The sequence below is a fragment of the Apis dorsata genome, unplaced genomic scaffold (genome assembly GCF_000469605.1).
Source record: "Apis dorsata unplaced genomic scaffold, Apis dorsata 1.3 scaffold_390, whole genome shotgun sequence".
Taxonomy (NCBI): domain Eukaryota; kingdom Metazoa; phylum Arthropoda; class Insecta; order Hymenoptera; family Apidae; genus Apis; species Apis dorsata.
The window spans coordinates 251,451-264,757 of NW_006263651.1; the positions used below are offsets into that span (position 1 = coordinate 251,451).

Below are 13,307 nucleotides of genomic sequence, written 5' to 3' on the forward strand. Positions count from 1 at the left end.
CTCGAGAAACTCAGGAGGGAGCTTATTGTAAGCAAAGCCTCCCTTTTCTTCTCCCTTCCCTTTCCTTTCTCGTGGCTACAGCGATCTCGTGATTTCGATCTTTCGAAACGCTTCGAGCGAAAGAAAAAGAGAATTTTAAAATTTTCTTTGCACTCAGAGAGATCAATTTTATCGAAGAATCGAGAATAAACTCTTATTCTGTTTTTTTTTTTTTTTCGTCGACAGTATCGTAATAAGATGAACGAGCAGCAGAACCAAATGGTGTCTCAGCAACGGTTGGCCCTAGCGCAACGACAAGCAGAGATGGCGTCGATAGACGCGAGGATAGCTCAGCTGCAGGGTCGTCTTCAACGCAAAAGAGCGTTGAATCAACGATTGAGCCAGCAGCTAGGCTCTGGGAATCGCACGAGCGCGAACACTGGGTTCACAGAGTCGAAGCTGGACTTCAATGCCGGAGGGAAGTCCAGGCCTGCTGGAAATATAGCCGCTATTGAACCGTATTCCCATATACCGAACGACAACGATTTCAATTTGAACAAAAACGACCCGAAATATCAGACACTGCCTTACAACACCAAATTCACGGTGAATTTTAAGGCTGCCGAAGATGACGTTAATAAGAATAAGATACAACACTCGGCCAGTGCCTCTCAATTAGGTCAGAGGGCAGCTTTTCAACAATTTGGTCATCAAATCGCCCATAGCCAATCCCAATCTCATATTCAAGGTTGGTATCATCCAACAAAAATCTTTGAGATCGATCTTTAAGATTTCGAGATTTCTTACGTTCAATTACGTCCAATGTTTTCAGGTCAATCGCAATTACTGGGCACGAATCAACACAACCAGAACCTGCCTAATCAATCCGTGAACATGCAACAGACTTGCAACAACAACAATAATAACAACAACAACAACAATAACAACAGTAATAATAACAACAACAACGCCAATAGTACGAACAACAACCTGATTAGCACATCCCACAACTTCAGCCCCGAGGGTTTGTCGCAAAATCTTCGGATCCATCATCAACAGCAGTCGCAGACGCAACAGCAACAGCAGCAACAGCAACAACAGCAGCAGCAGCAACAGCAGCAGCAACAACAACAACAACACGGAAACATTCAACAGAAGCAACACAACGTTGGTTCATCGACATCGAATCTTGGCACCACCGTATCCATTACTCAAACTCAAAATCACAGAAACCTTCAAACGCATCAGAAACCAATATCCAGCGTGGCGCCAAGTTTCTCCGTCAAGTCTCAAATCTATCAGACTTCCTCCACGAAAATTCATCCCGTGATGCCCCAAACTTTGAGCCTGATAGGCCGTGGACACAATAACGCGCAAAATTTCGTCGGGCTGAGCACTCAGGGTGGCAATCAGCAGCAATCGAACCAATCCTCCTCTAACAATCAAACGTCCACTCAGGACCAGACTTACTCGTCGAGGCACAACTATCCCGGAATTCAACACTCCGCTCAAGCAAATACTCACCCTGTGTCTTCGTCCTCGGTGTATCAGACGCAGAATTCTCCTAATCCTTCGTCGACCATTCACACGTCATCGAGCGGGACCAGTTTTGGAAATTCGGTTCAAAGATACAACCAGGCTCAACCGTTGACCGGCCCCACGCCCAACAACGAACAATCCGATAAGATAAAGTTTGAACAAGGAAAGGTTCAAGAAAAATTTGAACACGCCCTTCCGGCTAAACACGAACAGCAGAGGTACGAGCCCAATCAGGTGTTCAAGTACGATTCTCATCAGATAAAATATGACCAGCATTCCAAGTACGATCAACACGGGAAATACGATCAGGCCAATCAACAAACGAAATTGTACGAACAATCGAGCAAGCACGAACAAATTGGAAATCAGACGAGTCGATACGACAACGTCGTATCGTCGAAGATCGATCAAGGGAAGTACGAAACCGGCCAGAATAAACACGAACAAATTCATGGAACCAAGTACGATCCTAATCAGAATACTCAACAATACGGTAAACACGATCAACACGAGGTTAGGCCATCGATCAAGTACGAGCACAATGCGGGATTTAAGCACGAAACAACCTCGAACAAATACGGGGAGAGCGGGGGGCAGCAATTCAAGCAAGAATCTGTCAAATTCGAGAGCAACAAATTCGAGCAAAGTTCCGCGACGAAGCACGAGCACAATGGGAAATTTGAGATCCCGGCGAAAACTGTGGAGAAAACGTTCGAATTCGATAGATTGAAAAACGAGAACGAAAGGAAAAATATGATAGAGGACAAGACGAAACCGGCTCTACCTCCGAAACCGAGCAAACCGAATCCCCCCCCACGGCTGACCCATCACGAAAAGATGGACAATCCGAGCGGCGATGGGATCGGCGATTGCAAAAACAATTTAGGGATCAATACGAGGTTTGTGAATATGGTTTGCTCGCTGAACATTTCAATTTTCCTCTTTAATAAGTCTATCTGAATCTCTGAATTCGACAAATTCATTATTTATTTTATATTTAGATTCGAATTTAAATTTTCGACTCGGAATTTCGATTAAATCCATTTCGACGATCTCATTGGCCAAAGGGTATCGAATAGTGATAGAGCAGGGATTTTGAGCACAGCGCGTAAAAACGATTACCGGGTTAATTATAAATGTTAATTAGTTCGCGATCGATTTGGCCGGTGAATCGAAGCCTATCTCGAATAATAGACACCAAAATAGAACCACTACCGTGCAGTTGAGACAACAGCTTAGTGCTCGCGAGCTCTTCAATCGATCGAGGCGAAATCTAAGTTCCTGTTTCTCGATCGTGTTCCCTCCAAATCTTATCGTTAAATCGATCGCTTTTCTTTCCTTAAATAACATAATATATTCGAAACGCGGAAAAGTCCCGTGAAAAAAAAGAACTTGAAACCGAAATACAAAATATCGAATTCTAAATCGAATATATAGAAAAATATCTTTTTAAAACATCAAAACTTTGACTAAACTTAATATCTTCGGTGGATTATTGATTTATTAGACACTTGTTTCAAAGTATCGAACTTGTACGTTTCAAAATATATATATATATATATATATATATATATCGTGTCAAAACTTGTCCAACTCTCTAAGTCTCAAGGATTATACCCACGTCTATCGTACTGTCTCGATTGTTCTTTTTTCGAAAATTGCAATTCTCGAGTTAGTCATCTTAATCGACCGTTTCCACCGTTTCACAGAACAGAGAAAGAAGAAGACGTTCCACCGATCCCTACGTCCGAACCACCGGAATCTCCGACAGAAACCCAATTCGGCAATCATCAAATCATCAAAGCCAGGCCTTTAACATTGAAGAAGGCACCGATCTCCGAGCAACCGAAGCTCCGTTACGCCAAGTCGAATGTCCACGTGTCGATAAATCGACGGATTGAGATGCCACCGGCGTTTCTGTTTCCGGAAACCGAGATTCCAGCGGACCTGATGCAAACGGAACAGCAGCAACAACAGCAGCAGCAGCAGCAGCAGCAGCAACAGCAGCAGCAACAACAACAACCGCAACAACCTCAGCAACAATCGCAAATCATCGATACGACGGACAACTGCAAGAAGAGCGTTCCGATCATCAACGAAGATGTGATTAGTAATGAGAAATTGGAGGAAGCGGATATCATCGATGCGTTGAACGTTATTAATATCGAGGATAAAGTGAAGGGGAAGGATTCCGAGAGAAGAACGGAATTGGAAGTCGATGGGAAGAACAACGAGGTGATGAGAAGAAAGAAAGGGAACTTGAAGTCCAGCACGGGGAAAGCGAATCTCTCGAGAAGGGTCTCCTTTGATCCTTTAGCTCTACTGTTGGACGCCAGTCTCGAAGGTGAATTGGAATTGGTGAAGAAGACTGCTAAAGAAGTGGCGAATCCTAGTTCAGCTAACGATGAAGGCATTACTGCGCTTCATAATGCCATTTGTGCCGGTCATCTGGAGATAGTCAAGTTTCTAGTGGAATTTGGCTGCGACGTGAACGCTCAGGACAGCGATGGATGGTAAGAAGTTTGTCAAGTTTCGATCGTATATTTTATATTTTATAATTCTTGAATCACTTTGCTCACTTTTGTTTTATTGCAGGACTCCCTTACACTGTGCCGCAAGCTGCAATAATTTATCCATGGTAAGATTTCTAGTGGAGCACGGAGCTTGTATATTCGCCACTACTCTCTCCGACCATGAAACTGCAGCAGAAAAATGCGAAGAAGACGAGGAGGGTTTCGATGGTTGCTCAGAATATTTATACAGTCAGTATTAATGTAAACTGATTAATGCGTCTTAATAGAATGTATCTCTAAAGTTTTATCGAGCAAATTATACTGGTTTTATATCACGTTACAGGCGTCCAAGAGAAGCTTGGAATAATGAACAATGGTCAAGTATACGCAGTGTTCGATTACGAGGCACAACACAGCGATGAACTCACTCTGAAGAATGGTGATTCCTTAGTTGTCCTTCGGAAGGGCGATGACAACGAGAGAGAATGGTGGTGGAGCAAACTGGGACACAAAGAAGGCTACGTACCTAGAAACTTACTTGGCGTAAGTTGTCCGAATATCTACGAAACGAAGAAACAGAATGATTTATAATTAATTAGAAAAGAAAAAGAAAAAGAAAAAGAATAGAAATATAACATTAAAGTAAATCCTTAAAATATCTTTGATCTGTTCTTAATAATATTTTAATAATATCTATTTTATAATAATTTATTTTAATTTTTTCAGTTATATCCAAGGGTGCAACCGGCAAAGGTCGACTGAAGCGAGTTTCAGTCAGCGAACTCATAATATCCGATGATTCATTACCACAGTATTCGATTCGCAGCTTTATCTTGTTAAGTATCATAGTTGCATCGTCGCATTACGGATCGTTATATTAATTTAATCGCGTCCCATTGTCATCCGAACAAAGCGAACAGAATGTTCTATATAGTTTTTTATATCTTCTTTTCTTTTTTTGTAAAACGAAATGAATATTGCTAGTAAGTCCGGATCATGGGTGAATCACGTAACATAAACAAATAATTAAAATATAATTAAGTAAAAAAAGCGAAAAAATGATAAACTACACATCCTACATGCGTAAAGTTTAATTGTTCTTATTTTTTTTTTCACTCTTATCTATTTCTTTTCTTTCTCTTTTAAATTAAAATATAACTCAAAGAATGATATAATTTTGATTATAATGATTTTTAACTAATTCTTTCAATTGAAAAACAATTCAATACAAAAATAAAATTTCAATGCTTTTACCCGTGATTCCACTTTTAGCTCGACGGTCGCGTAGTCAATAATTGGAATATTTACGTTTTAATATCCAACGCCTAAGTATTGCGCCGTGATGAAGATCATTTAAAAAGTTTTTTCTTAGGTTCATCCTAATCAAGTCTCGATTAAGAATGTCCGATTGAGAATATTTACAATTTTATTTATTTTCAATAAACGCAAACTTTTTTTTATTGTTTGTTTTTATTGTTTGTTAATATAAACATAATAAAAATAATTGTAATTATTTGAAAATAGTAAAAAATTTTCAACACTTTTTTTTTTAAGATAAAGAAATATTTTCATTGAATAATTTTTCATTTCCATTTTCGTTTTTTTCGAGATTCGACGAGAAAGACAAAACTTTTTGAACGATTTTTCAATCTCGTTAAAGAGACAACTTTTATTTTACGCATATTACCATAGAACATAAAATGTTCTATATAAATTGCATAGACATACTTAAAACGCGTTTGATTTGTTTCACCTAAATGTTTTTATTTAGATGAAGTCAGATTATTGTTGCGTTCATTGTTATGTTTTTATTCGTCTAATGAAATTTTCCAAATCCGATCAAAAATAATTCGGATTTCGAAAATGTTCCTAAGAATTGTGTATAATGTAATCTTGCCAATACGCACTTTTTAAATGATCCGTTATAAGAAAAAAAATTAATAATCTTACGCTTGCGAACACGGAAGAGATTAAAAAAAATTTCGATGGTCCGATATGACCATATCCAATATTTCTTTTGTTGTTTGAAGCGTAATACAAATCAATGCGATTCGAGAATCTCTAAGTAATCAATTTAAAACTTGATACATTAAACATAGATATTAATTAATTAATTATTGTCTAGGAAAAATTCTAATGATCTGATTACAAATATTCTAAGATCATTGTTATACTGTCTGAAAAAACAGTAACTGAATCAATTCTAGAAAAAAGAAAGAATTTTATTCGATTCTCAAAATGTTTTTGACATTTACACGCATCCACTCCACTACATAAACACGCACTCACGCGTGTACACACACATACACACACGTAAATGAAGTATGTGCCTTTCAGAAGTAATAATGGTATATTATGTAAGAATGCATGATATATTATGACGAATAAATTGTTTTTAATAAAAATCAATTTGTCTGTATGTTTTTATATATATATATATATATATATATATAAAATATATATTATATATATATATATATATATATATAAATATAATTGTCATGAAAACATAGACAAAACCATAGACAAGAAATTGTACCAATAAGATAAGTATGGTCCCTAAGTATTTTTAAATACATATAAGATATATTTAAGAAAAAAAAAGTTAAAATTTTATAAATACCTTAAAAAAACATATCTATCGCAAATGAATCATAAATAATACAAATGAATTTAACGATCACGTTTGAAATATATAAATTACCTTAGATGTCCTTCTTAAATGATATTTCTCATTAACATAACATAAATTATAATTGCAAAGATTATAAAATGTCAAATATCTCAAAATATTTAATACAAACATAATATAAAAATATCATTTGAAAATTTTAAATATTCTTAAAGCTACTACTAATACCGGTCCATATGAATCTCATTATATGATTGAATTGTAAAAAAAAAAAAAAAAAAAAAAGATAATAAAAAAGATATAGTCTATCTAGTAATGATTAAGACTCCTGTAAAGTCTTTGCATTACAATGAGAATTAAAATTTATGTATATATTAAAAATATATATATATATATATATGTATGTATATATATATATGTATAGAAATAATGTTTATAATATATATAGTTTTTTTGTTATTGAAAACGATGTAGAAAAAATATTTAAGTTTCGTTGTTTTTTACTTCGTTTATCAATTGTAAACAAACTTTTAAGTCCTCATAATCTTCAACCATTGCATCAAGTCTGTAAACAATTGAACAAAATGTTTATTTTTTTATATTCAAAATATAAGTGTCAAATATTTTTTTTATCAATACCTGTCAGCAAACATATCCAATACAGTACTTGTAAAATTTCCTTTTTTCAAAGCTTGAGAACAAAAATGCGTCAAATTTTTAAAACATTTATGTGTCAAATTGCATATACTTTGATATTCTTTTTCATTTAATTGCTTTGTAATATTCCATGCTGCATATACATAATGCATTACTGATATCCAATGCTGTGATTCTACAAGTCTTTTTCCCTGATCTATAATTGCTTTCTATATAAAATCAAGATAATACTTATTTATTAACTTATAATAAAACATAAAACTTATAATAATAAAACTTATAATAAAAAAAAAAATATAAAAGTAAAAAAATTACTACATACATGAAAGGCATCTAAATGAATATTAGATAAACCATTCAAATCAGAAAACTCAATGCTAGCTTGTATATTTTGTTTTAAATTATTTAATATATCAATCAATGATTGAATATCAGCCATTGGCATTTTTTTCAATAAAATATTTCGTATTTTGTCATTGTTGTGTAGAAGACCATCCTCTTGCATAGATACTAAATCCATAATCATGTGTACTAATTGATTATGACTAAGACCTCTCAAACCATTTACTAAATTGCCAGTAAAATATTTTTGTGAATTATTAGTATCTAATAAGTTTTGTAACTTTTTCTTTTTGTCTGGTGTTGTAAATTGAGATTCACTGTTATCTGCAAGAGAAAGTCTCTTTCTAGGTGTACTTCTCAATATCATAGTTGATTTCGATGGACTTTTCACTGGAGTACGATCTTTAGAACTTGAGCTGTAATAAATTTAATTATATTTATTTATGATTATTTTGCAAATTAGAAAAAATTAATATTTTACCTAAAAAGACTATTCCTTTTACAAGTATCAAGATCAGGAGACCAAACTATAGTTCTACGACGACGTCCTCTTTTTTGAATTACCAGTTCATCAGGACTAGGTGCAGGACTCCAAGATTCAGAACCATGACGACTATTTAAAAAATTATCCATTGCATTAACTTCAGTAGAAATTGCTTCTCCTAAAAAGCATAAATTGAAACTAAACAAAATAAACAAAAAATAGCAAATAATAGAATATGAAAAATGTCAAAAACGTACCAGGTGAAACAGAATTGTTGACGGGAATTACTGCTAAAGCTTGACGAGAAGATCTTCTACGCGTTCCATCTGGTCTTCGCAAGAAATCTCTAGTAGTTGGAGTATTCATTTCTTTCAGTATAATAAAAAATTTTTTATTCAAAAATATGATTATAATTTATGTTTTTCTTGATGATTAGTTAAATATGGCACATGAAATGTCAACTCTATTTTTTGACGTAAGAAACGTAATTTAACTTGTTCACATGATTTATTAATGATAGAATAAAATTATTCGAAAATTTATAAAAAATATAAAATATAAGATCACAAAGAACACAAAAAATACGATTACACGACGCGATAATGCGTCAAATATAGTTATAATAAACAGGACTGGAAAATGGCGGGAATGAATCTGATTGGCTAATTCCAATGTAGCTTAACATTGAAACATTGAATTTTATTAATAATTATTTAATAATTATTTAATAATTATTTCACTAAAATAAAATTGATTAATATTTAAATATATTTTATTATTATTGGTAAAATATATATAATAATTACTTTTTAATTTAAACAATTAATTCTATAAACTGTAATTATTATTGGATGTATGTTTATATATTTTTTTCATAAAATTTTTATTATTAATAAAATTATTCAATTTTTTTTATGAAATTGTTTGTTTTTTTATTTAATATTATTATACTTTTATTAAAAAAATTTGTTAAATAATTTCCAGTAGAACTAACAATTAACCAATAAGAAGCAATATATATAAATATTACTTATTTCCTTACATACTATTAAGGTTAATATTCTAAATAAGGTTATGTTACAGGTATGAGACAATAAATACATGTAGAGAGTATGATTAAAATTATTTAATAAATAACTTTAAATTTTAAAATAAAATCTTAAATAATTTACTTAAAGAGTATATGATAATTTTATAATATTAAATATATTATAATATTATAAAGTCTTATAAAAAATAATAAGGTAAATATAAAATAAAAATATTTATTGTGGACAATTTAGTATATTTCGTATAAAGATAAAAAATAATTAATTATTTAGATTAATTATATATAATTAATATTTATTATTAACATTTTTTATTAGCATGAGTGAATTATTAAATGATGAACGATTTGCTTACATTGCAAGGGATCCTAAATTTAAGAGGATCCCAAAAACAGAAAGAAAAGTAAAAATAGATAAAAGATTTCAGAGTATGTTTAAAGATAACAAGTTTAAGATTCAATATACCATAGATAAACGAGGTAGACCTATAAATCAAACATCATCTGAAAATCTTAGAAAATATTATGATCTATCTAGCAGTGAAGAAGAAAATGACGAAAAAGAATATGAAAAATCTAAACAAAAAGAAAAAAAATTTAATGAATATAAAAAAAAAGATAAAAAGAATGAAATACCTCAATTGGAAGAAAGAAGTCCAAAAAATGAAAATGAATATAATGATTCATCAGATGATAATTTTTTTTCAAGTAATGGAGAACTACTTAGGATTAAACCACAAGAAGATTCCGAACAGAATAACATTGAATCTGACTCTGAATCTGACATAGATGATGCAATAAATGTCAAAAATTTAAAAGCAGATTTAAAAGAAAGTAAAAAACAATTAAATGTTAGAAGCAAGAGTGAATCTAAGAAGCTTACTGATAAGATTAAAGAAAAATTAAAAGATTTAAGTATAAATTATGCTAGAGGTGAAGGAATTTTAATGACAGATAGTTCTTCTGATGAAGAAAGTTTTGAGACTTCTGGTAATATATAATAAACTAATATCTTTAACAAATTAAAATTTTTAATTTTACAGAGAATTTAATAATAATTTATAATTTGATTATTTAATTAGATGAAGAAGATATTGAACACAATTGGGGTGAATTAGATAAAGAGGCTGAAACAACAAATGAAATTACACATAGATTGGCACTTTGTAATATGGATTGGGATAGAATACGTGCTGTAGATTTAATGGTTTTATTTAATTCATTCTTACCTCTTGGTGGTTTTATTAGTTCAATTATTGTATGTATAATGGATAACTAAATTAAATAAATGGTTTTTGATAATTTTTATAATGAAATAATTTCAGATTTATCCCTCAGAATTTGGTATACAACGAATGAAAGAAGAAGAACTTCAAGGTCCAAAGGAATTAACAGAAATAGATAAAGAAAAGAAAAATGAAGATGAAAATGATGTATAAACTTATTCTCTTTTTCTTTTCTTTTTTTTTTCTTTAATATAAATAAAATTATAGTTTTAGAATTTAATTTTATAGAATGAGGAGGAGGAAGGATCAGCATATCATATGGAAAAATTAAGACAATATCAATTAAATAGATTAAAATATTATTATGCTGTAATTAATTTTGATTCTGCTGAAACTGCAAATAAAATTTATACAGAATGTGATGGTACAGAATATGAATCTACAGCAACAAAATTAGATCTTAGATTTATACCAAATGATATGGAATTTGATCAAGTATGTATATTTTTTAATTATAATGTATATATAATATTATTATATATAATCTTAAATGTCTAATTTAAGACTCCTAAAGAAATATGTGATAAGCTACCACAGCTTACAAAATATCAACCGAGACAATTCATAACCACAGCTTTACAACAAGTTAAAGTGAACTTAACTTGGGATGAAACAAATCCTGAAAGAATAGAGATTGCACAAAAATTGAATTCTGGAAAATTAAATGAAATTAATGAAACTGACTTACAAGCTTATTTAGCAACAGATTCAAGTGATAATGAAGCAGGTACAACATTTTTCTATTTTTTATATTTTATTTCTTTCTAATATTTTATCTAGTATTTCTAATATTTTATTAATATTTTTTTATTAATGAAAAAAGAAGAAGAAGAAGAACAACAAAAAGAATTACAAAAAAATAAAATCAATTCAGAAGAGGAAACAAATGCTGATCCAGTTGAAAAATACAAAGCTTTATTGAAAGAAATAGAGGAAAAAGAAGAAGCAAAACAGAAAAGGGACGTTGAGTTGGAATTTACTTGGGGTTTAGGCACGAAAGAGAAAGCTGAAAAATTAGTGCAAGAAAGATTAAAAAAAGATCAAAATCTTACTCCATTTGAGCAATATTTAGAAAAACGAAAAGCAAAAAGAAAAGCTAAACGAGAAGAACGAAAAAAACATAGAACTGAAGATGAATCCGATTCTGAAAATTCAGAAATGCTTAATTTGGATAATCATGAAAAAAATAATAGATTATCTCATGAAAAGAAAAACGCTATAAAAAATAATAATTCTTTTTCATCAGACGATGAAAATGAAGAACGACGTAAAGCTGAATTAGAACTTTTATTAATGGATGAAAATGAAGATAATAAACAACATTTCAATATGAAAAAAATCGAAGAAAACGCTACAATGACAAAGTCTAAGCAAAAACGATTAAATAAAAAGAAAAATACACAAGATCAAATAATAAAAGATAACTTTGAAGTAAATGTTCAAGATTCAAGATTTAACGCTTTGTTTACATCGCATCATTTTAATATTGATCCAGCAGATCCACATTATAGGAAAACTAAAGGTACTGAAGCTTTAATTAAAGAAAAATTAAAAAGAAGAGCTAATAATGATTATAATGAGGTAAGTAAAATTTATTCATATATATTTATTCTCAAAAATATCTGCTTAATTTTATTTATTTAAAATTTATAGGAAGTACCTGTTAAAGAATCAAAAATGCAGTTTAATACAGAACTACAAACATTAATTAAATCAGTAAAGCAAAATACCAAAAATATTTCAAAACCAATAAAATAAATTTTCTTGTAAATTATTTATGAAGCAAGAAATTATTCTTAATTTTATATTGGAATAAAATATAAATATAAATTACTTCATTGAATTTTATTCATAATTTATTCATAAATTAGAAGGGAAACAAACGAGAAAAATTATCTGTGACGCCTCACGTTTGGATCTTGAAAACTCCAACTTATTATTAGTAAAGAATATGGAAAGAGGTATTCTTGTTGTTACAGATAAGAAGAGCAATATTGTGAAAAAAGAATTCCTGCTATTTTGATATTACATGGAAAATTTATTAATTATGCGTTTTCTTCTAAAAATTTTCATATTTTAAAATTAAAACTTCAGACAAATTTCTGATATTAATTTTAATGCGGAGTTTTTTTTAATTAATTATTCACTAACAATTAATGCATTATACAAACTGACACGATCGATTCACAATATCTTTTTTATTCATTTCTAATTACAGGATTTATTTTTAAATATAAATATTTCATTTGAAACTTCTTTCTTTATTTTTTTATATAAATTTTATTCATAATTTTACTATTGTTTAAATAAATAAATAAATTGTTTATTAAAATAAAAAATTGATTTATTTTTATTACTTGATTATAGAATTGATGTTTATAACTAATATTTATAATATTTTAATATTATATTATAATATTTTCTATAATAATTATTAATAAATATTTAATTAAAAAAAAAATTACTAAAATTAATACGAGAAATTTATTTAAAGTTCTATCTTCAAAATGTAAACTCAAAAGTGTAAAAATTTTTAATAAAAAAACAAATAATTAATAAATTTTTTATGTGATGTTTTCAAAATGGTAGAAGATATTTTCTTTCCTTCTTGCACAATGTTGTTCTGTTTGATAGACATCATAAATACTTTCTTATATATCTACTTTACTAATAGCAAGTAGAAACTTTCAATATTCAAATAAGAGATGTGACCATATAATACTAAACTTTCTATTTAATTTAAATTAAAAACTTATGGGCAAAATGGATTTTGTCAACAATTTATATATAAAAGGAGATTTTATATTTAAAATATAAAAATATTTGT

At 30.0% G+C, this 13,307-nt stretch overlaps 3 protein-coding genes across 4 annotated transcripts in view; 2 read left to right on the forward strand and 1 right to left on the reverse strand.

The window, feature by feature from the left end:
- Nucleotides 1-5,497, forward strand: part of LOC102678174 (probable serine/threonine-protein kinase yakA) — a 70,290-nt gene extending 64,793 nt beyond the window's left edge. The window contains exons 5-11 of the mRNA XM_006619143.2: nucleotides 7-27; nucleotides 226-727; nucleotides 812-2,417; nucleotides 3,228-4,031; nucleotides 4,114-4,280; nucleotides 4,375-4,574; nucleotides 4,758-5,497. Of these exons, the coding sequence (XP_006619206.1) occupies nucleotides 7-27; nucleotides 226-727; nucleotides 812-2,417; nucleotides 3,228-4,031; nucleotides 4,114-4,280; nucleotides 4,375-4,574; nucleotides 4,758-4,793 (3,336 nt within the window). The 3' untranslated portion in view covers nucleotides 4,794-5,497. The remainder of the gene's footprint in view (nucleotides 1-6; nucleotides 28-225; nucleotides 728-811; nucleotides 2,418-3,227; nucleotides 4,032-4,113; nucleotides 4,281-4,374; nucleotides 4,575-4,757) is intronic.
- Nucleotides 5,498-7,019: 1,522 nt separating this feature from the next.
- Nucleotides 7,020-8,798, reverse strand: LOC102679422. Its single transcript, XM_006619062.1, has 5 exons — nucleotides 8,404-8,798; nucleotides 8,144-8,324; nucleotides 7,643-8,078; nucleotides 7,303-7,529; nucleotides 7,020-7,228 (listed from the first exon to the last, which is right to left on the reverse strand). Exons 1-5 carry the CDS (start codon nucleotides 8,510-8,512, stop codon nucleotides 7,147-7,149), a joined length of 1,035 nt encoding a protein of 344 aa, XP_006619125.1. The 5' UTR covers nucleotides 8,513-8,798; the 3' UTR covers nucleotides 7,020-7,146.
- Nucleotides 8,799-9,202: 404 nt separating this feature from the next.
- On the forward strand, nucleotides 9,203-12,301 carry LOC102679549 (ESF1 homolog). 2 transcript variants are annotated; one of them, XM_006619063.2, is made up of 8 exons: nucleotides 9,203-9,390; nucleotides 9,514-10,184; nucleotides 10,277-10,452; nucleotides 10,520-10,627; nucleotides 10,715-10,915; nucleotides 10,985-11,207; nucleotides 11,304-12,061; nucleotides 12,134-12,301. In XM_006619063.2, the coding sequence occupies exons 2-8, from the start codon at nucleotides 9,515-9,517 to the stop codon at nucleotides 12,236-12,238; spliced, it is 2,241 nt and encodes a 746-aa protein (XP_006619126.1). In that variant the 5' UTR covers nucleotides 9,203-9,390; nucleotide 9,514; the 3' UTR covers nucleotides 12,239-12,301. The 2 variants fall into 2 exon arrangements, with proteins under 2 accessions (XP_006619126.1, XP_006619127.1); XM_006619064.2 differs by having other exon boundaries at nucleotides 11,307-12,061.
- The last annotated feature ends 1,006 nt before the right edge of the window (nucleotides 12,302-13,307 follow it).